General features: G+C 45.3%; 2 protein-coding genes across 2 annotated transcripts in view; both read right to left on the bottom strand.

Moving 5' to 3' along the window:
- Positions 1 to 13,510, bottom strand: part of LOC131293241 (voltage-dependent calcium channel subunit alpha-2/delta-3) — a 52,404-nt gene extending 38,894 nt beyond the window's left edge. The window contains exons 1-2 of the mRNA XM_058321320.1: positions 13,365 to 13,510; positions 5,578 to 5,659 (exon numbers count right to left, since the gene is read on the bottom strand). Coding sequence (XP_058177303.1) covers positions 5,578 to 5,659; positions 13,365 to 13,510 — 228 coding nt within the window. The remainder of the gene's footprint in view (positions 1 to 5,577; positions 5,660 to 13,364) is intronic.
- Positions 13,511 to 19,827: 6,317 nt separating this feature from the next.
- LOC131293239 (exosome RNA helicase MTR4) lies at positions 19,828 to 23,325 on the bottom strand. Its single transcript, XM_058321319.1, has 4 exons — positions 23,113 to 23,325; positions 22,913 to 23,020; positions 22,779 to 22,844; positions 19,828 to 22,713 (listed from the first exon to the last, which is right to left on the bottom strand). Exons 1-4 carry the CDS (start codon positions 23,250 to 23,252, stop codon positions 19,851 to 19,853), a joined length of 3,177 nt encoding a protein of 1,058 aa, XP_058177302.1. The 5' UTR covers positions 23,253 to 23,325; the 3' UTR covers positions 19,828 to 19,850.
- Positions 23,326 to 24,013: the final 688 nt, after the last annotated feature.

Genomic DNA, 24,013 nt, shown 5'->3' with positions numbered 1-24,013 from the left:
AGCGCGATTATTTTAGCCAAGTCTGCAGCAAGTGGAATGAGGGAAACATAATTTTAGTGCTTCACTTCCAAATACACATCTTTTTCGTTAATTTTCTATGATCCACTCCATTGATTTTATTTTTTTTTTTTTATTAAGCCTATGTGAAGCTAGTTTAAAAATTGAGAAACAGTTTACCAAAAATATGATGAAAGAAGTTGAACAAAGAGTCAAGTTTATTATTACCAGCTAATAGAGCTTTAAGTTACTAGCTTTGACCAGTACATCATACTACTAGAATGCATGTTCTTCTGATGTTTAAATGTCTGAATTTATATCCTTTTCTGATTACACGGAAAATGAATGAAATGTACAAAAGCATATTGAAAAAGAAGCAAAGGTGATCTCTTAACTCCACTTTAAAGTTTTTCGAAATTTGGAACATTTATAATGCGTCAATTTTCCTTGTCGGGTTCGTGTATCTTAGTTGTTATCCAGCTGAAATGTGTTCTTTAATTTTCATGAAAATTTTTCATTCTATTGCAGTTAAATTCAAGGCTGAAGTTGCCACTTCTTTCTGCCTAAGCAGAAGGTTTATTCACGGAAGAAAGAATAAAAACTGTGCGACAACGCTCGGGAGGTAAAGAGAAATGCATCGCGGCAGATGCACACCGACAGCCCAGCAAACCGAATGATCCGATTAGAAACTGTCGACTGAGCGACGATTGATAAAATTGTTCAAACTTCTTCCATCAACTCACCGCTCAACTGATGGGTGCTGCCTTCCCGCAGCGCATCGACCGGAAAACCAAGTGCTGTGACAACAGTTCCGACGAAAGCTACAATCGCCGAACGTTCGACCACGTGTGCGTGCGTGTGTTTGGGTATGTTTTCCACCGTTCCGCTCACTGGTAATTGAAAACTTCCTCCAAGTGAGAGCACGATTCGGACCACGGGGTGCTTTCACTTAATATTTCAAGCGCTCCAAGTCGTACATCGCCGCGAGAACCAGGCAGCTTCTTTCGCCTGAAGCTGAACGTGCACGTGAATCGTTCGAGGCGGTCCGCAAATGAGCCTTAATTTAGTGATTTGCCATTTCCCGCTAGTGGCGAACGCGGCATACCTCCCCCGAGGTCGGGATCCGCTTCTCCCGGCCCAAAGTAGGATGGTCACTTTTGCACACGGATCACGTCTCGCCGGGACAATCGTCGTTTGCTAGCTGTAATGGTCCGGTGCTGAATGGGGTGCGAGTATCACTCACTCGTGCGCCTTAACGCAGGGACATCCCAAGCAATCATCCCGCTCGTTTCTCAAGCACGTTGCCTACCTACGATGTACCGAAGCCCGGCCCGGCTACGATTCACGACTCCGTGCCCCAACGGTGAAGACGACGGAAGGCGAGGACGTATCGAACGGCCACGAGCCACCATTAATCTACGTCCCAGGGGATAAAATATTCAATACATATACATTCGTTTGCTAAGTGCCGGAGCGTGGCGAATATTTTATGCCACGCTGTTCAGACCGGGCACCGCAACCTGTTAACTCATCCTGCGAGCGGATCGACCGAGAAGAAGGGCAAAACAAATAGGAAAAAGAGGGCTAAGGAAATTGCTGAGATTTCTTTCCCGTGCGTGCTTACGTGCGTGCGTGCGTGCGTGCGTGTAAACTGGTAAAAACAAATGGGGTTCTGTTGCAGAATCTCGTCCGTCGAAGCTGTGTGTCGGTTGGATCCAGTTCACACCGGATTCGTCTCATGCAGTGGTTGGACTACTTAGCGGCGTACGTTATGGCAGCTACGCTCTACTATTTCTCGAGTTTATTGCAATCCCATCAGAATGACGATAATCCAGCAGAAGCTTTGAGCTTTTCTATGCAGTTACATTTTTGGTGGTTTAGTTTCCATTTTGGTTGTAGTTATATCATTTTCTTTATTTAAAATATGTTCACAGTGTAGCGATGGTTTTCTATTTGATTCTTTACTCTTCTATATTTTTTTCTAAACTATAACAGAGGTAATAAAACATGCACATACAATCGCTGCTAAAACGAATTTTTTTTCACTTTGAACTTTCGTCTGAGTTCGTTAACATTTTTGTTTGTCGCATGTTTTGTTCTTTCGTTACGCGGGTTTTTTCGAGTGTACCTGCTTTCATAACGCGTTCTCATGTGGTTGTAAAGTTTTATTAATTTATTTGACATAAGTTTTGCTTATTATTGCTAATCACAATCACAAATGACACATAAGGTCGAAAAAAAATACTTGCATAGTTGCTTGCAAACTGACCATCATTTAATCAATAAAATTTTTCAAAAATTTAAGGAAATATAATTTTGTCTTCGGTTTTATGACAAAAACTGTAGAAAAATTTGAAAAAATAGTATGCCAATTACACTGAAAGGTTAAAAAACGTTAAATGAGTGTTCGCGAGCTTCAAACGATGCCTTTTAATGTATTTGAGCTATTTCCTTGACTTGGTAGGACTGTGAAGAGGTTAAGAAATACATTAGAATGAGACATTTGGATTTTTCAATGTTTGCATGCAATAATCATACCAACATTTCCGGAAAAAGTTGTTTCCCTAAAGAGCCGCCACGCCAACCAAGCAACGCGGTTGGCACAACATGGAAAATACGAGTGGAATAAGATAAAAGCCCACATCGAGGCGAACCTATGTTAACAAGCACACAGTTGAACTCGGCCCAAGTGAGCGTGTAGGCTAGGAAAGGGGGGATGGGGAGGGGGCGTGGGAATTATTTCTGGTCCGTCGGTCGGAAATGTTAATAAAGGTTGATTTAGTGAAAGAAAATCTGAAAACATCTACTGCCCGGCCGGAACCATTGTTCCCGGTGGGTGAAAAGTAGAAGATATGTTTGTACGATAGCGTGCTCGCCTTGCAAGTAAATTGTGCAGAGCAGGCTGCATTATTTTCTATGCCCGTTTCGTTTTGTTGTTTTTTTTTCCCTACTACCAACACCGTGGTCAGTGTGTACAACGTACCTGAACGGCCCGGGAACACCCGGAACATTAGGAACAAAACGAAAAACTCAAACAAAACCCGGTGCATTAACCGTCGTCTTCCAGCGCAGCACACCTCGCAATGCAAATGCAAGATACGTGCGCGCACAATAAAGGCCGTTCGTTGGCCGACCGCCGTTGCGAACGATGAAAGTTTTCGCACGTTCCACCGATAAGGTACGGACAGGTATGCGGCTAAAGAAGAATTAAAGGGGAAAAAAAAACGTAAAGTGAACGCCGGTCGTTCGCCAGGCGAGGTGCTACATTGCAATCAACATTAACGCTCGACACCTCATGAACACGTTAAAAATCATTGTTTTCCAGTTTCTGCTCCTATCTTTCATCATCGCATGACGGCGAGAGGGGTGGGAGGGGGGGGGGAGGGGTTGTATGGGATGAACGGGAAGAAAAACGGTGTGCACTATCGCTTATGAACTGCAACGCGGAGCTATTATGAACTTCTATAGTAAGCTCAATTTATCCTAGACACGTTCCAATGTAAAGCACCCGGAACTACCGACAAGTATTTTGCATATTTAATGCTAAGGAGATTCGAGCTGATGAGGATTTAGTTCTTAGCTATTAAAATTGAAATATCAATGGTTTTCTTTGGCAAAATTGGATTTAAAAATGGAGACGCCTGGTCTTCCATGCCAAATGGAGACGCCTGCTCTTCCAAACCATATGGAGACGCCTGGTCTTCCATACCAAATGGAGACGCATGGTTCATCACACCAAAATGGAGGCGCATGGTGCTTCACACAAAAAGCGTACTTCACGCCGAAACATTTCGATCGCTAATACACACAAGTTCTTTAACTTATTATGATTGCTTATGACGCATAATGGTCTTGTCTTGAATTTTAAATTACTTTCAATTCAACACAACCTTCTTCACCATTATATTTCTTCACATTCTCACTTTAAATGTAAACGGTACGCTATGCTTACACTTTTACACGAATATCTATCCAGTAGTACCTACATACCAAGGCCATACCTTGCATCTACAGGCAGTTGGATTAATAGCACATAGTTAACCATATCAATCTGCGCACGGAGACCAGAACAGCACCACCTGAGAAAATGTTTCCACCTCTGGATAATATTTCACTCCAAGACGGTTTTCCTTTCCATGCATTTCAATAGAAACTAATTTCAGCTACTTGGGGCCCCGAGGCCAAGGTAAAAGGCACCGACAACTAAGTTCCTATGTACGTTCGCGTTCCAACGTGCGAGTAGTTTAGCCTACCCGTTTAGATCCACCTGCCTTTCACATCGGGGTTCCTTTGCCGTCCTTAAACTTTTCGCGCGCAGCCGGAACAGGATACGCCTTCATCACTTTTACATCATCGAATTCTATCTATCCTTGCACAGCCGAAGGCAGTGGAAAGCCTACCGACGGAAGGCGACGGTGGCGACGTAAAGCCCGTAGGACATAAAATCGATGCTCGAGCAGTGCAAATTTTAGCCACGGCACACGCAGAAACGGCCACTTTTCCTCGGTACGCAGGTACGACTGGGCTGTTGGCTGGGAAGCGGGGGAAAACTGTGCGCTGTCAATGTAAGGCACTCGCTACTGACAGGACACATTTTTCTTTCCACCCTCATACACACATACATACACGCACGCACACATTGGCTTCGGGGTGGGTGTGTTACGCCCTTGGGATGAGCCAAAGAGGTAGGTTTCGGAGAAGAAAAACTTTCAGCAGATATCTTCACCGCCAAGGCAACCCCTTCACCCCGGACAGGCGGGTCCTTGCTTCGAAAATGCCCACTCTGTCTCTCTTTCATTTGAACTTGCACAAAGTATATCGCATGGAGAGCTTCCTCGAATCCAGCGAAGGGAAAAGCTCAGGATTGGGAGGGTACTAAAAGGAAAGATTTACCGAAAATTACACACATCGTGCTAGTCTCGCACGAAGCCAGGCTCAAACCTTGCAAATAGCCCAGGATAGCTTTGGCTGAAGCTAGTTTACAACCGGTACCATCAGGAAAAACGGAGGGAGTTATCCTTCATTTCTTACGAAGAAAGAAAAGCTTCCCTCATTTCATACAGGCCAGTTTTTCATCTTGCTTCTTCTATTTGGTCTCCTGTAAATCTTCCAATCCTTTTCCTTCTCCTTTGTTACCATTCACTCCCGGTGACCAATTCTACTTTCGTCCACACGGAACGATAAAAGTGTACGTCCGACATTTTTGGGTCTTCAGGTGAATTTCCAAAATGGTTCCAAACGAAACCGCATAGCGAAACCATTTAAAAGGATAAATTTCGCATGCCTGCGTTGCCACGGACAACGGAGAAAAGTCGTCGGACAGGGCGGTGGTGGTAAAAGAGTTTAGGAGGAAAAACTCATCCCACCACCCCACCCCTGTCCCTCTATGCCAATCAATGGGCCGATCGGTGTACGACAAAATACACGACGCTACTAATCCTTCCACCCACTTTCGTGCCCCGCAGGAAAGTCAAGGCAGCCGGTCGTTCTGTGGTCGTCACTTTTCCTGCCTCCCCTCTCGAAAATAATCCTCCCGAGAGCCGGAATCATCCTGCGAAGAGTTTAGCAAACGGTACTTACGTTTCTGATGTCGTTCACTTTGGTAAACTGCCGCCCGAACTCCCACAGATCGACACCGAAGCGGATCGCCCAGTTCCGCACTCTGCGCAGGAAGAGAAGAAAGGTGAAACGTAATGTAAGTGCACCGGGGAATCGATTCAAATGATTGTTAAATGAAAAGTGGTTTGGAGCGATATGTCGTATCATTCTGAACTTATGTTTATAGTCTGTTTTATTCTCACAACCCACTCTGCAACGAGAATGTTTTGTTTATTTTATCCTTTTCTTAAGTAAATGTATAGTAAAGTAAATGCAGATTATAATGCTAAAGAATGATATTCATAAAAAAAAACATAAATCATCTTAAACAGTTGTGAATTTGGAAGCTGTTTATCACTCAAGCAGAAGGATACTTTTTCCTGTATGACACTGAAACTAATGACAAGTAAATAAATAAGAATCATTTTGATTCAAGCAAGTAGTAGCTTTAAGTAGTTAGTAAGTTTTCCAGTATTAGCAAGAAGAGAAACCATCAAAGCTTAAGATTTAGAAACGGCAATATTCTCTCAAATAATCTCCTGTACCCGGTTGTATTATAAATTGTAAAGCGAATAACATTTTCTCAATATATCAGTGTAAACAAATAAACAAAAAATTAACAAATAAGTATCAAACAAAACACATTATTTTTCCGGTCCCCAAAGCGTAACAAAATCATCGTTTCTGTTTCCATATTTTTGTACAAGAAATCTAATAGTTTGGAGTAACAAAGCAAAAAAAAAAAGACACTCTTAAAAAGTGATGAGAAGTTTTGATATTGCCTTACTTTACTATCAGTTGCAAGTTGTATGAAAGTGCGAAATACTACTGGAGACAATATGGTAAGCCAACCAACTCGTGAGTACTCGTAACCTAATCCAAAGTGTCTTTAGTCTTTTCTCTAAAATAGTTTGAAAACTGGTCCCTTTATAAATATAACTATATCTGGTTCCGCGTTTTTAGAATGAACCTCCGATTTTATTCACATGTTTCAAGCATCTTATCCGTGAGCTCGCTTGCGCACACACCGAATAAACCTTTCGCCAGCCATAAAACGCTTCACCATCAAGCCCAATCTAGGGCGATACAACGCCCCGGTGGGAAAGTGAATGTGACACATACACGACGACGCTCGGCGGTGAGATTTATCATATCCCTTCACGATGCATCGGCTGCAGCTAGCGATTTTCAGTCAATCCCTATCACCGAACGCCGTAGGCACCGAAATGGAAAAGCGCGTCGTTTCGGCGGCGTAACTCTCACGCAACGAGGGTTGGAGGTGGGACCTGTTTCCTGGGGCCGAAACTTCCCACTTTCCATTCACGATGCTGGGGGAACGTGGCGGGAAGGAAGCGCGGTCGCATCGGCAATGTAATATCTGTCAATACTGCAGAGAAAGTGGCGCCCAACTCCGGCCTGCGGGCCACTTTTGAACAAAAGCGGACGAGTGTGAGAGGGACAGAAAGTGCCACGGAGGGGGAGGGGGGTGGGATGCTACGAGCAGAACCCTTCAAGCGACAAGTGGAAGCGAACGAACGGACGAACACATTCCTTTCTATTCGAAATTCCTACATAAATTTTCCTACCAACCCATTCCAGAGCCGGCCGTGGGTTTGAAAACGCATTTTCGCGCCCTTCGACACCACAGAGAGTTCCTCGCTCTGACATCCAATCCCTCTCTCTCTCTCTCTTTCTCTCACTTTCTCTAGGGCCCTCCGAATTCGGTCGCCCTCACGGGGAATGTTTTCCCGTGGCCTCCCGTGGCGCGTTGGCCTAACAACGTACACGTACACGTCCTGTCGCACCGGATGGCGCATTCAATTCCTGAGAAGCGAACGGCAACAAGGGCCACGGGCCGGGCTGGGCGAAATAGCGAAATTCCTCGACGGCCAGCGCCACACCCAAACCAAACAAAACAAAAAAAAAAAAAACACCACCATCTGATGCGGGTGTTTTCGAAGGCAAAGGCACACACACACGCCTCGAATGTATCGACACCGGGAAGAGATCGTCCCGCCGGCCTTGTTTCGGAAGTTCATTGCAACTCTTTCGAGCCGCTGCGAATCGCAACAACGTGTCACCCACGGCCCCTCTTATTTCAATTCGGGGGACAAGATTTATTGAAAATTCTTTTCCCTTGCTGAACCACACGGGGCGCAACCGAATGCGGGAAGAAAGCTGACGGAGAAACTCCCTGCGGACAAGCCACACAATCCGAGGTTTTGGCATGGGACGTGTGTTCTTCCTGCACTTTCCCGCACTTTGGAACTTCCGTTGATCGAGTTCATGTCAGCGGCAGCGATCGGAGGCAATCCGCACGGAAACGTGTGCGACATATTTTCGCCAGATTCCATGGATTGTAACTTGCTCGAACCTAATTTTATTCCTTTGAGGCTTCAGAGCTAGATTGAATAATTATTACTGCGGGTTCAATCCCACGAGGAGCTAATAATTATGCGCTGATTCGTGACAGTAGGATTTATCTTTTATCAGTTTAGTTTGTAACGATGGAATCACCAAAAATGGTGAGGTAAATCACTAGTGTTTTCCATGTTTACAAATAAATAAATTGAAGGAAAAACACAGTGGACAGTATAAAAGCTTAAGCCAAACATTCTCGTGGAAAATGTGAGCCAATAGATGTTTGAAATATGAAGGTTTAAACATATTGTAACTCACTAGAATGTGTACCGAAGTTGGAATTATCCAATCCAATTAATTTTGGAATTATCGAAACCATTAAATGCACTGAAAGGCAAAGCAACATTTTTGTTAAAACAATCGATCGACAATCAGAGATTAGTAATTTAAATTGTCCTTCGATATGGGTGATAAAGAGAAACTAACGATAGAAAGTAAAAATATGAGGCAAAAGTAAGCAAACTGATGTTAAAAGATAACGTTGCTTGACGATCATTATGAAGAGGAAAATATTTGTATTCTCAAAATGAGCATACAAAGAATGCTTCTAGTTGACTACTCGAAGTATATTCTTAATTACTTTACACATTTGTATTTAAGGATGAGCTGCGCAATAAGATTTTCCGTCAAATTGGATTGTTCGTACTATTTCTATTGAGGAGGTGTAGCTCATAAAATTAGTTTTAGACTACCTATCTTTTAAAACCAAAAAAACCAAAAAAACAAAACCAAATTCAAAATACGTACGGCTACTTGAATGCATTCAAGTTCTAGAACTTTTTCATTTAATAAGGTGCAGCTCGACGAATTTGTCTCAAACTAATCATCTATAAATGAAAACAAAACAAAGTACAAAAGACGTACCGAAACTGGACTGCATTGAAATCATTACTTGTATTAACAGAGAAACCTAACATAAAAGACGTAATTTAACTAAATCGAATACTTGTCTGTGGTTCTGTATTGTCTTACACAACATTTTAAATTCTACTGACACCAACTAGTATCACGATATTAAGATTCTAAAACATGTTTATCTAGAACATTATTATAGCAGATTATATGAGTCGCTGCTAAGGAACTAGAACAACTTATGAAAAAGCATTACCAGGCACATGCCATACGGTATTGCTATGTTCAATGTGCAGTACGTTTTGTTGCCATTGAATATCGTAAAGAGCTGCTAGCCATCAGCTAACACTTCCATTCATTGTGTTTTTTCTTCACTTCCCCACGTTTTCAGTTTTGTTTTATTCCGCAGCACACTTTTACCTTCCCCTCCACCGTCCCGGATCGCCTTTTCAAACATCATAAAACACGTGAGAGGAAGTTATGATCGTTAGGGGCTGTGAAATTTCATTTTCCTGACCAATTTTTTTTTTTCGTTTTCTATTTTATGCCCCAAACCCACACCACTCCTCCGGCGTTACGGCTGTTCGGCCCTCCTCAACTCAGAGCAATCGCGTCACACAAAAATCCATAAAACAACGATGCTGCTGGTTGGTTCTTTACGACCTGACTACACGCTCCATCGATCGTAACGGCCGTAACGTTTCTTTGCCGCCCGACACCCACCCTTACCCCGAATTTCCACCTCCCTTCAGCTCTTCCAGTTACCCACTCCCTGGTTAGCGCACAATAAAAGATGCAAGTGACGTTTTCATTTAGACGAAACGACCGATCGGCGCGGAAAACAACGCGTGCAAACCCGGAAAATGGGGGAAATCAATTGAAACACATTACGCAACTTAGGGCCAAACTTTTTCGTCGCTGTTCGATGGTTTTTTTAGCAGTTCGATTCGTTTCGTACACAGAAAAATGCTAAATTAAATTACAACATTCATTGGAAAGCTAGAAATGCGGGGTTGAAATAGTTTAAGCTCCACCACAACGAAGAGAGATGTGTATCCTTCAACGACAAAAATGAAAACTTCTATTATCTTGCCCATCCCACGGTGGGTGCAGGAGGGATTAGAATCCAGCCAAGGCAACAGCGTGCAAAGGGCAAGCTTGAATGATTAGAATCAACTGCCATACCGTAACTACAGTTGTTAATCCCATCGAGCGGAGTAACTCCGGTTGCTGTGCAGTGCAAGTGCATCTTTGCTCTCTGAGGACGTCGATCTGCACCAGTCGTGACACGGCTTGCAATCATGCTGATTGCCTCTAATCTCGCTGAGAAGCCGTCGCCAAGACCCATTCAACCCGTTCCGTATGCCTCCGCACGGATCCGACTCCAAAAAGGGTTACATAACGTGCCGCCCGCCCTACATCATCCACACAAACAAAGTAGCTGCACTAAAACCACCCCCCTTCTCCCCGTGGAAGGAGGAAAAATCCCAGGGAAGGGAAAAATCTTTTACCAGTGTACAGATTGCCGAGCGCCCAATCCTTGAGCATGCAGAGCGGGCAAACATCTGCGTGCGTGTTAGTTCGGTGGGGAATGGGGTGGATGGGTGGTTTAACTGCAACTGCACCACCCCACTGGGCGCGGACCACCGATGCAATCAACGCTCGGTCGTCCGCTCGGTCGGATGCCGACAAACGCTGTCGGGATTGTAATGAGTTTGAGAGCGCGGCGAACGGATAATGAATGGCATCTTTGTCCTTCAACCCGGAGCTTCCACACATACGCAGCTTTGGCAGACGCGCTTTCGTCGTGTTCCACACAGTTGTCACACGGTCGTAAAGCCCGCGATAGCATCGCCGGTTCGTGCTATCTTGCGAGGACAGGTCGTGCAAGACGTACGTGCGAGATTCGTAAGACAGACCATGATGATGGGGCTGTGTGCAGAGTTGCGCCGTGCAAGGGGAACTCACAGAACTTCCTTTTCACTCGCAAAAACACGCCCGACCGGAGCACGGAACACCCGGGGGTGCAAGTGCGGTCGGGGACCAACTTTTCCCCGAGGTGATTATGTATTTTTCAGCGAATAAATATAAATCTTCAGACCTTCGCCAGTCTGGCGTGCTGGGCGAGTAACGTGGTGGGACCGGTTCACCACCGAGAGATGAAACCAAGGCGAGGATTTTCGGGCCGACCAGCACAATCTTGCATCCACCTTCGGTGTCCTTCGGTGCTGCGGTATGTCCCGGGGCCGGTCGTCGGGTTGCGCCAGACCCGGGGCGCACTTCTTTGTCGAGATAATTTAAACAATTTAAACTTTTCAACTATTCGAGCGTGGGAGTCGGTGCACAACCACCACCCACCTCAGAAACATGCCACCACCCTAAGCCCTTCGATCTCTTTCCTACCGCTGCCTAGAGTGGTGCCACTTATTTTCTTCAAGCCACGAGAAATGCAGCACTGCTTGCGGGCTGCACCGGGCGATGCCGAAAGCGGTATTGTTGTGGAACGGGCTGGAAGACATGCCGGACGACGCACCAAGAAAACCCAACGGCTGCAATTCTCAACGGCCGGATGCAACTGTGAGCTTTTTCCGAGAAGAATCCGAACACCAGACAATCAGTCAGTCAGCCGAGTTAGAGTTCAGTGGGCGAAATGTTGCCTACTGGCAATGCGATAAGAGGGTTCAGCAAGCCATAGGAAAATACACGCCGACGTGCTTGGACAGAAATCAATCGAGGTTCTTTAGCGATTAAAAAAAAATACTGCAATCGTATTCGATGGAAACTTTTTTTTGTGAGGGGTTTGAGGAAACCCTGTCAGGAAGCGGGAAAATGTAAACACACTTTTCCTTGCTGCAGAAAATGGTTGTTCGGTAGGGTAAATACCGATTTGTAGAATTTGCTGATGGTATCCTTCGAAACTTGGTTAAGTGTACTCATTACTCGGAAAGTGTTTTCCTTGTCGAATGCATTGCACAAATAGATGCATTGAGGCGTTAATAAATGAAATAGATGTATTCCCGGAAACAGATATTGATTTTTAAACAACAAAGAACAATTCAAATCAAACTTTTTGTTCATATAGAGTAAATAAAGTATTTTAAAATCCATTGAGCATACATACATCATCTTGAACTATTTTGCCAGTGGGAAAACCAATTGAAAATTTAGAATAAACGATATATCAATCGTTTGTATCAATCAATCGTTGTAGCGCCGGTTAGAAAATCGGCCCATGAGCGCCGGAGCTCACCACCTCGACGGCGTGGGTTCGAATCCCAACCGAGACCGGACCCTCCCCTGTACGAGAGGACTGACTATCCACGTACAACAGGGAAACAAGTCTCGTAAGCCCTTAATGGGCAGGCATGACCAACAACAAGGTCGTTACGCCAAGAAGAAGAAGAAGATATATCAATCATCTTCAGAAATGAATATGTGTTGCAAAATACTCGCAAATATGTTTAATTTTACCCAACGCAGGATTTCGATAAAAGTAATCGCGTATGATTTGAATGTGTATACACATTAGTAAGGGTAAATGAATCAACATAACTAAATAATTTACCAATAAAAAAAACAAATCTCTTCTTTTCGAGCCTATTTCGTTACTGTAGAACTATTTAAAATAGTTTAGCGCGACTTTTCAAATTAGGAACAAGAGCATTTTTTTCAAGTATCTATATCCCCTACTTTCATAATGTCCCAGCAGATTTCATAAAAAAACTGTATTGAAGCTTGCAGATTCCAATCAATTTTAGAATAGAAAAAACTATCAAAGATTAGAAATTTCATATCATATTCTGCATTTCATATTGTGGATAAAGAAACTTACTTTTAACAATAGCATAGAAAAGAAGAAAGATATAAAATAGCACAATTTGTCAATCAAAACGGAACAATTTGATTTTAAAAATGATTGAATTAATCCGATAACTCAAAACTATTTCTTCCAGCTTCAAAATACGAAACTTTAAATCAAACTATTCTGGGACTACACAACAAAAGCTTTGTTTCTTCTTCACTTCGTCCCGAACGACAAAGGAACATTTTTAGGTAATTTTGAAACCGTATTCTTGCGCGGGGAAATATTTTTACAACACTAGTCTGTTGAACCATGTCATTTTCTTAATCTTGACAACATTTTATTTCGTTGTTGGACATGTTAACCAAGCGATTGATCGAAGCGATCGGATGGTGTTTTGGATGCTATATTTTTTCTTTGCTTAACGAGAGTTTTAGTTGAGTTTATGATGAAGAATTTAGAAGTTTAGTTCATGTGTGACTGAGAATGGAAATATATTCCTTAGGGGGAGCATATTGGCCCATGTTTTACGACATATTCAGACTAATCGTAACAAGATCACATCAGTTTCTCCTAGATTTTAATTGGAAATGTTCTCCGCCTAGGGTTACTTTGTATTACATCATTTCCCATCGAAGCTACGCTTGGGCAACCCCAATCGTTTCCAACCCCCTCCACCCTACACGATACTTACTCGTTGTGCGGAATGTCCTCGTCCGGATCGGCACCGACCGGGGCGGGATCGAGCGCCAGCAGCACACACAACAGCACCAGCAGCGATCCGGTAAGCAGATGGCGTCGCCTCCACCGACACCACCGACCCTGGGGTGGCTCCACCATTTGGAAGCAGCCCGCCACCTTCTGGCGTCGCGCGTCCCGCTCAAGCACGGTCCACACCGTGATTTCCCCGCCACTTGCCGGGTCACTCGCCGCCGCAGGAACGAGTTTCGCGTGAAGTTTGGCACTGTCGTTCCGGTTACCCCTATATGGTTTATGGTTTATTTATCTTTAGCTTTACGACTCGACACGAACGAACCGACCGCGCACGGATGACGGGGTGGTCTCAACGCAGACACACACACAGACCCGCCCGCGAAAACGCACGCACACACACATGAACACCGTCACCTTCGCGTTGTAGCTCGATGTTTGGATGTGACACCGTCTTGGCCTCGAGACCTCCGAGCAACTCCGAGCCCTCAGCAATATAGCGTACGTATGCACAGATTTACACAAGATCACTCACCCGGACACACATATACACACACACGTTGGGCCCTCACACGGGACACAAACGGGAAATTCATCCTTACCGAGGCGCTGCTATTGCTAGCGAACTGCAAACAAATCTGAACGAAACAGCACGGAAAAGGACGACGTCGTTTCGGACGTGCGGTTGTTTATCAATAAAACATTCAATTTAAATATAAATTACAACCTCCCATCACACTTGACACGCACACACACACACACACGCTCGAATGGGGCATAATATTTTACAGCACTCGCTTCTGTTGGGAGTTTTCCATTTTTCCTCCTCGTTTCCACCGTTATTGCGTCCAATATTGATGATACTTCGCGTTCGCTAATGTTAACAGTACTAAACCTGGGGCATTGTTTTACTTTTGCACAGAACGTCGTGGATTTTCACCCTTCTCGAAACACGCATCGATTTGCAGTAACGAACAAAAAAAAACATTAATACAAAAATAGGACAATCATCAACAACACTCCGAAAAACGCCTTCGTCCAGAGTTTCGCTTAGGAAAGTGATGTAAAAACGGGAAAAGACATCGCGATAGCGCAACGTAGGAGCGAACCAGTTGTAGCTCAGCGCAGAGCAGCGATAGGACTCTCCGGGAGCTGCAGCTGCAACTCCACACGGTGCACACAAACCCAAGCACGCACACACACACACACACACATACACCCACAAACATACACCAGCCAACAAGCGAAGCGACTGCACTTGCACCTTGCAACTGCCCCTGCCTTGGTACGGTTTTGGCGATGTTCGATGGCAACTTTTGTTTCCTTTACTCTCTTATTGTTTCACTTCATCGGCACACATACACACACACACACACCAAGGATACCTCAGTGGTACGTAATACCCCCTTTCCTGCACGATGCAACAAATTCCGCTGCCGACAATTCTACGAGCAGTCGTACCGTGGCCACGAACGAACGAACGGAAAGGTCCCTGGGGCAGGTGTTTCCCTATAACCGTAAGAGCACGTGGTGCGTGGGAGGGACACGCGGTCGATTTCGTGGCCAGCCGTAGCCGGTGGGCGGGCGGATAGCCGAACTGCACACCCGCAAATCCATCGATTCACCTTTTCACACACGCACGCATGACCTTGTGGGAGCTTCTCGGGCGCGATTTCCCATGTGCATACGATTGCATGTGTATAAACGGATGTGTGTATGTGGGTAGTTGCAAAATGCACCTTGCAGTTGGCTGTTTTTTCACTACTTTGTACTGCGAAATTTCTTTCGCAAAAAATGTTCCAAATCAGTATTCCACAAACCAATGTTGAAAAGAAACATGAAACATAATACAATTTCAAGATTACATAAGAAAAGAGAAAGAAAGCAAAAAAGCGAAGAATAAAAATATTAAATTGTTTAAATTATTAAAACTCTTTACCGAACCTATCAACATGGTCACCAATTGACGAAAAGGGAAAGCTCAAATGAGATAATTTTGCAAAGCTTCAAGCTATGCCTGTTTGATAATTGAATAAACCTTCCCTTCCTTGAGGAATTGAAGGAGTCTTGAAAATTTTATATGAATGCAAAATTATTCTTTTAATTTGTTCATAAAAACTACTAATGGTCCGTTATTGTATCGAAATTATTTTCAACCACAAGCTTGGTACATAATGAAGGTCATTTGGTACATAATGAAGTAATTTTTTACACTTTTTTTACACTTATGGTTATTTCTGATAGACCGAATGTATTGTAAATTATTTCTTTCTTCGCCCATCGATACGAGTATGACTATCGAGTATAACTATCTGTTTTTTTTCTTTTTATCCCTTCCTTTCTCTATCACACATTCCACTGTTTGATCCTTTTGTACTAACAATTTTCGTACGTGTTTGTTTTTTACTCCTCTTACCTCCAAAAGAAAAAGGATTGCGTTAGCCTTTTTTTAAGTCATCGTAAAACCATTATCCTGTTAGTAGAGTTGGTAAAAAAAACTAACCTTCTTAGCAAACCCCTTTGCAATTCCCTCCCAGACAGCACGATGAGCAGAAAGGGCATCGGATGCAGCTCGTTACACATACACACACACACACACACACACATACGCACAGACGCCTGCCCAGTTACTACTACTGGATACTACTCTCCGGTCGCGTAGTAGTAGCGCAATAGTACTCTCTACAACTGCTCATCACACACACACACACACACGCACAGTCACACATACACACTCATGCGCCAATCATCTGCACATCAGAGTTAGGAGAAAAGACTCCGCAGGAAGGAAAAGTGCTGGCACATTAAACGGGTGCATTTTAGATGCAACGACATGAATAGCGAATTAAAACCGATCCCAATTTTGGACAGCGACAGGATGGTTTCACTTACATTGTACCATCTTGTGCAATACGTGTGCGTGTGTGTGTGTGTGGGTGTGTGTAGAATCGCCGAGCAGGAAAATTCGCAGGTCACATGCTTCAAGGCCAACCAAGATTCGGCTCTCGCGTCGTGCAAGTGCAACGCCAGCGGATGCGTTGCTACAATCTTCCACTGTTACCCCTTCTTCGATCAATGCAACCCTTGTTCGTAATGGGAAAGGACGAAAAAAAGGTAAAAGAAGAATGATCTAATTTTACGAAAACTATGACTAAGCAGGGTTCAAAGAAGCTAAAAATTGAGGAAAAAAACGTTTGAAAAGCTAAAACGACGCGGGGGATGACATTGCACTCATAAATGCCCCTATCCACGGGCCGGTACGGGGGTTGCAAATGAAGGAAAAGGAGTTGGGTTGGTGTCCAGTTTCATCCTATTCCGATGGGCCACAGTAGCACATGCTCTCGACACTGGCGCGCGCTTCCACGCTCTCGCACATACACGCACGCGTGCCACCGTAGAGCCTAAAGGAGAGGGCCGGCCTGGGGGGAGGAAGGAACGGAAGGTGGTTGTAAAGGGCGAAAGGAACCCCGAACCCCGGCCCCCGTCAACCTAATCGAGTTAGTGTAATCACCACCGCAATCGGTGCAAATCGAAATGGAAACGATTTTTCGGTTCGGCTGAGAAGCAAACGAGCGTTTGTTTCTTCTCCGCATTTTTTTCCCACGGCTGCTTAAACAACTTTCCCGTCGGTTCGGTTTTTCCTTTCTCCAGCAGTTTTCTTCCATTTGGTTTTTGTTTTTAGAGAGAGCTTTCCACAGAAGGCACTGCACACTTGGCTGAAGTGGGCAACCAAAAGAATCCTTCCTAGTTATGCACTATAGATATAAATTAACACAATCATCACACCAAACACGCACACACACACACACCTACAGCAAACACACACGTCTGCTGCACATTAAATCAATTTGAAGGAGCATTTTTCCGACTAAATCCTTCACCGCACCCCTTCTTGTCCTGCGGAGGAAGGACTCTTTCTTACGCCACACCGGAACCGAATCGCAAGGTTGTCTTCTTCCCGAGTGGAAGGCAGACATTTTGCAGCCCACCCCATGGTTCGCCCATTTTTACACACGCACATACAAACCGAGATACCACCGACTGCTACGACCGAATTTCCCGTTGTCTCGTGTATGATTTCGGTTTCTTTTCGTCGGGTTATTTTTTCGCGTGCGCTCTATGTTTTCTTTGTTGCTCGAGTCCTTCGGGAAAAGTTTGAATGTACCTATTTTGGTGTGGTAGGTTTTGTGGGATCCTATTTTCCTAGGTGTGTTTTGGCTGCGAAAATCTATCGCCAACCGCTTGCTAAAACGGGCAGAAAAGCCCACCGCCGATATCCGAAAATCTGGTTTGGCCGGAGTTGCGTTTTCGGCAAGCGGACGTACGCCAGGCGATACTACCGAAGGCGATGTGAAGCGCGCGTATTCCTCGGTGCTGCTTTTCGCTGCGAGCGAAGGAATCCTTTTTCCGCCCTTTTTCTTCTCTCCAGCAGCGTCCCCACTCTCCCCGTGTGCGTGTGTGTGTGTGTGTGCGTCTCTTCTCTTGGACTTTTTCGGTTTTGTGCGAGTCAACCGACAAGAAGTAGAGCGCAGGCGCGTCAACCACACCGTGCCAAGCCTTCTCCCCACGGCCACCCCCAATTATTATGGCAACACACATGCACACACATACACACCCACCAAGCCACATACACTGTTCGCTCCTTTCCCCGACAGATCAAAGCGCGTTCAATGGATGGATTTTTCACGTGAAAAATCACACGGCACTCGACGCGAAACGAACGTTTGTGATAAATTTTCACTTCCACCGAACACAACGTCGAGTACTGGCCCACCAGTGGCTGATGGTGAACTACTTCACACTTACTTTTACTAATGGTAAGGATAACGAAACGGTGTGCCTACTTCGATGCTCTCTTGTCACAAGCGCCGCCGTAATGCATCTGCTGAGGCTTCGGGCTACCTTCTTAATGGGCTGTCAGGCATTTTCCGCCCCGCGATTGGACGGATGGGCGAAGGGAAGGAAACGAAAGGACGAGGCCCGACACTGACACTAATCGATCGATGAAAGGCTCCAAAAAGGCTCGCCCGCCGTCAGAAGGAAAACCCCCCTCGGTGGGCACAAAAGGTTCGAAACAAATCCTTTTCGTATAGGAAGTTTTCTGAAGGGAGTTTCCCTCCGAAACGACTGTGGTTCAAACTGCCCAGTGAAGGATAGTGCTATCAGTTCAATGCCAGAAATGTAGAATACGACAAATTCAAGTAAAACTTCATCGACTTCGTGCTCAAACTTCTCAAACCAAATAAATGATTTAACTATTTTTCTACTTTCGCTAATCGTAGTCCTCTTTTTATTAAAAAAATTTTACTTATAAACAAAATTGCTTGTTTGGCAACCAATAGGATCCCAAACAAATAAAAATCGTTGGCAACGAAGACCGCAACATAGCGACAGATGATTAAAACGCTAAAACACTAAATACAAACATTTGTTGTTCAGTATTAGAATCCAAAAGCAGTAAGTTTTAATGTAGCACTAGCTTACACCTCATTTTCTCTTCAAAAACGTCGAAGCTTTAGCATTTTACAAATATTTGGGCGGTCAAATTGGCTCATCAAAACATTCGGCCGTGGTCCAACAGTAATGTATTTTAAGATTAAGAACCATACGCGACAGCCCTCCTCCTTAGCAACGAAGTAAGATTCCATAGCAACAAAGTAATACTTCATAGCAACAGCTGAATCATTCCATAACAACACCAGCATCTTCTTCAGGAACAGAACAGCATTGATTTCAGCATATTGGCAACGGAAAAGGGGCATTCGTCAAATTTTATAGCAACGGAGAACAGGAAAATATCGAACATTCCACGCGATTTTATTTCAAATAAGAATAATTGGAGCTTTTTATACAATCTACCATTTCCGGAAAAAGTTTCTCGTCCACTGCCATGAAAGGATTAATAATGCTCAATATAATGCTCATCAGAAAAGAGAGGAGGAAACCAGGAAGAATTGTTGGCCATCAGAAAACTGAAAGAGGCTCTTCGACAAGATAGATTGATAAGCCTATAAATCGTACGATAAAACTTTTTGATTTAGGCCAAGAATGCATATTTTTACAACTTCAATGAATGAACTCAAAATGATTAACTTTAATAAACTAATTAAAATGATACAAAGGAAAAAATGAACGTTTTAGTATAAGAAATTTCAGCTGAATGCTAATGCCGTTTAAAAGAAAGCAATGAATATGATTAAGTACACCCCCTTTTTAAGAAAGTGTGTTGCGCATCATTTAATACTACTGCTTTCTAATCTTTCTACGCAAATATTCATCTTGAAATAGACTGGAGCCATTTTTGTACGGCTTAATTGTTTTATTTAATTTATCGTCGTTTTCGAATCCATTCACTTACCAAGCAACAAACGCAGTTATGTTTGATGTCCGTTAGTTTAACAAACCGGATTTTCCTATCTGCAGGATCGAACACTCTTTGCGGACAAAACATAACGTCGGCCACCTTGCATTACAGGTAGAGCGAGGCCGCGAAAACAATGTCACGCTTCAGCAACCGGATCGCTTCGGAGAACTTGTTCTCCAAGTCCGTGTTACCGATCGTCTTGGACGCTTGCACCATTTGGCGCAGCAGCTCCTCCAGCCGGCGCATGCAGCGAATGATGGACCCTTCGAAAATGTCCGTCATCTTGCACAGCTGCGAGAATGAGGCCCCCTTGCACCAGGACAGCACCACGTCCATCAGGAATGGTTTGAACGAGTCCACGTACCGCTCCTCGTCCACATCCACCTTGCACTCGTTCGACACCTTCGCTATCCGGCGTGCCAGGTCCTGCATTTGGCGCAGCGGACCCGACAGCTCCTCGGTGGCCGCCGGTACTTCCGAGCTCTTCTCGTCGCACACGAAGCAGCTGAGCAGAGAGCACGACTGGGCGGGGCTGAGGTCGGTGAACGTACCATTGAAGATCATCTCCGTGATGAGCAGTTCCTCGGCGCAGCTTAGTTCGCACGCCACGCGTCCCTTGAACTCGATCACGTCGGCCGCCGTGCAGTAACCGAGTCGGCGCAGCACACGCTTCCGGTGCTTCAGTTCGCTCATGTGCAGCAGACTACGGGCTTCCCGGAGCGCATTCTTTTCTGCCCGCAGCTCCTTCTCCAACTCCACCTTGCTCATGTACTTGCTGTACATTTGATCGAGCTCGGGTGCTTCGTGCAGCGGGTGACCGAACAGACGCTTCTCGAACTTGTCGATCATTTCGACGATTTCCTGGAAGTCCTTTTCCCTGATGTGCATGTCGGCGATCGGATTGAGCAGTGGTGGGCCCTGCGGGAAACGCTTCTTGACCTCCTCGATCGTCTTCAGTACGGAACGCCGATTGTCCGCCGGCCGAAGATCGTTTGGATAGTACACCCGCAGTGTGCTGATGCGCGTGACAAGCTTGTGCAGCACCGGGACCACCTCCACCGAGCCACGTTTTCCCGGCGGACAGGGCCGTGGGACGCCGTCTCGCTCGAAGCCATCGGCAACGTGCAGCAGCACGTCGATAATGACCTTCTGCTCCGTCTTGAGCGGGTTCTGCTTGACGTCGGCATTCTCCTTCTTGAAGTTCACGATGATACCCCACTCGAACTCGCCAGTATCCGACTGAATCTTGATCATCCGGCCGGGCTGCAGGAACGGTACCAGGTACATCGGGCGCGTAATGTACTCCCGGAACTGCTTCCCGAGCGTATCGAGCTGCTCCCGGATGTGGTGATACGAAACGATCGACTGCTCGTCCCGAATGTGAATACCCAACAGCTGCCGCTGCTTCTGCTGCACGCGCTTGTAGATCTCCGGAATGGACGATTGATTCTGGAACTGGAAGAACGACCGCTCGAGCATGTACTCCGGGTTGATCTCTTCCACGCGCAGCAAGTTCAGCACCATATTGTACGTCAGGTGGAAGGCAGAATTGATCGGATCCGCCCGGCCCTGCACGATCTCCTTCCCCACCGTGGGTGAAACCGCCTCGTCGATCATCAGTATCACGATACCCTTATCGTCGAGGCCTCGCCGACCGGCACGACCAGACATCTGGATGTACTCTCCGGACGTCACCCACCGGAAGTCTTTTCCATCGAACTTACGTGGCCCCGTAAACAGTACCGTACGGGCGGGCATGTTCAGCCCCATCGCGAACGTTTCCGTCGCAAACAGCGCCTTGATCAGTCCCTCGCCGAACAGGATTTCGATCGTTTCCTTGAGAATAGGCAGCAACCCTCCGTGATGGATACCGATGCCACGGCGCAACAGTGGAAGGACGTTCTCCACCTGCGGCAGCTGGCGATCCTCCTCCGTCAGCACGTCCATCGCATTGTTGAACACCTCGTCCACCAGCTTCTTCTCCGTGGTCGAGTTAAAGTCCAGCTTGGCCATTTGCATCGCAAATATCTCGCAATCTTTTTTGCTGAACGAAAAGATGATCACCGGCGCAAAGTTACGCTCCATGATCATTTTCACGATCTTGAAGATGTTCGTCTCACCCGCATTGGACGCCTTCAGGCCACCCTTCCTGCCTTTTTGGTCACCTTTCGCTGCCTCGCCGGCCGTTTGCAGTACGCCCATTGCCGTATTGAAGTTATCCTCCTTGAACTGGCCCTTCTCATCCACCACCAAATGGATGCCGTCGCCACCGACCGGGAAGAGATAGTGCTGCAGCGGCGTTGGCCGATAGTCGGTGTACACTACGTGGCACGGTTGTTTGTGTAGGTGGCACACCCACTCGGCGAACTGGCGCGCGTTCGGGATGGTGGCCGACAGGAACACGTAGTGCACGTTATCCGGTAGCAGAATGAGTGTTTCCTCCCACACCACACCACGCTCCTTGTCACGCATGTAATGAATTTCGTCAAAAATTACCCAGCCCACCTCGCGCATAATCTCCGACCCACGGTACAGCATATTACGCAGGATTTCCGTGGTCATAATCAAACACGACGCGGTCGGATTGATCGTCACATCACCAGTCACCAAGCCGACGTCTTTGAACTCCTCGTGGAACTCGCGATACTTCTGGTTAGAAAGAGCCTTGATCGGTGTCGTGTAGATGACACGCTGTTTTTCCGCGAGTGACTTCGCAATGGCATACTCCGCCACCACCGTCTTACCGGCAGATGTGTGAGCGGACACGAGCACCGACTGATTGTTTTCGATGCACAGGATCGCTTCCTTCTGGAACGGATCTAACACGAAGGGGTACTCCTTGGCCGGTTTACCCGCCGAAGGTACCAAAGGCATATATTTTTGATCCGGATACACAGCGACCTCGTGCGTGCACGCTTCGGGCGACTGGATCGTGTGAACCTTAATGCGGCTCTCAATATTATCCAAACTGAAGGAAACGATACAAAGAGGATTAAAAAGCGTGCCCTCGGGTATCATTACGGCGTCACTTACTTGATATCATCCAGAAGAGACTCAACCTTCTCTACCGGTACAGGAGGTTCATCATCGCTGTCCAAACTGTTCAAAGAGCGAAACGAATTTGCTTACTTATCATAAATTCATACCAAGTGCGTACGATTACTTACACTATATCTGTTGTTGTAGAGTTTGACTTAACCTTTTTAGACGTGGAGTCCACCAAATTTGCTGTTTCACCACCTTCTAAACTTCTCTTTGCCTTACGGGACCCTTCGCTGTATGGGGGAAAGGGGAAGAAAAAAGAATCCAAATTATTACAATCCCAATCGCCTAGGACGTGTCCGGATCTTCCGGTCAACGAGCGTACCCGACGAGCTTGCCTTCGCTGGTATCGGTCTCCTTTGGCTTCGCGGACGACGGCGTATTCAGCACTATCGGCACGCCACACTCTTCATCGTCGTCGTTTTCTACCTCGAACACATCGAACAAATCGTTCACGTCCGCCATCCTCGCTTCAGCTCGGTGTAGAAAAATTACAGAACAACGTGGTTTTGCTGATTAGACGCCTCAAAATGGAAAAGTTTACAATTGCCGGGAGAAGGACTGCTTTTGACTTGCTTTTGATATTCACGCGTGTTTTTAACTGTTTTGGGCGCAGTAGTGTTGACACCTACCATTTGCACCTACTAAGTTCGATCAGTTCCAACAATGTTAATCATGAATGTAGTTCCCAAAATTCCAGGTAATCAGGACTTTTTCGAAAGGACCGTTAATATATAATAAATATACAAAAAATAACTGAACAGCAAGAAAATTCTTTATCGAAATTAAATTGGCCCTTACCGTAGAAGCACCATACTTGGCGCGGGTCCAAACTTGGCGCACTTTCTAATATTTTGTTCGATATTAGACTATTTCCAAATCATTTCAGCCTAAAATAGGGAGTTAAATATTTGTTTATGTTTGTACAATACATCCGCATCAAAACATGTTATTGGTTTTTAGTTATTGAATGTATATATAATTAAATGAAAAATTCCATCTCACAAGTGCGCCAATTTTTACTCGCGTTAGCAACGCTGCTAAGGAATGGGTTCAACTGTTTCCAATAATTTATACGCAAAGGAAAAATCATTGAGGATTTTATTTATCAGAAACTGTAAAAAAGTAAGTATTTTCAATGAATCGTGGTTAGATTTGGCGCTTTTTGAGATTATTATGCTAATTTTGAAGTGAACAATTTTGCGCCAAGTTTGGCTCACAGTGTT

Source organism: Anopheles ziemanni, chromosome 2 (genome assembly GCF_943734765.1).
Source record: "Anopheles ziemanni chromosome 2, idAnoZiCoDA_A2_x.2, whole genome shotgun sequence".
Lineage (NCBI taxonomy): Eukaryota > Metazoa > Arthropoda > Insecta > Diptera > Culicidae > Anopheles > Anopheles ziemanni.
Note: the sequence above shows the minus strand (reverse complement) of the source record. Positions and strands in the feature narration are given on the sequence as shown.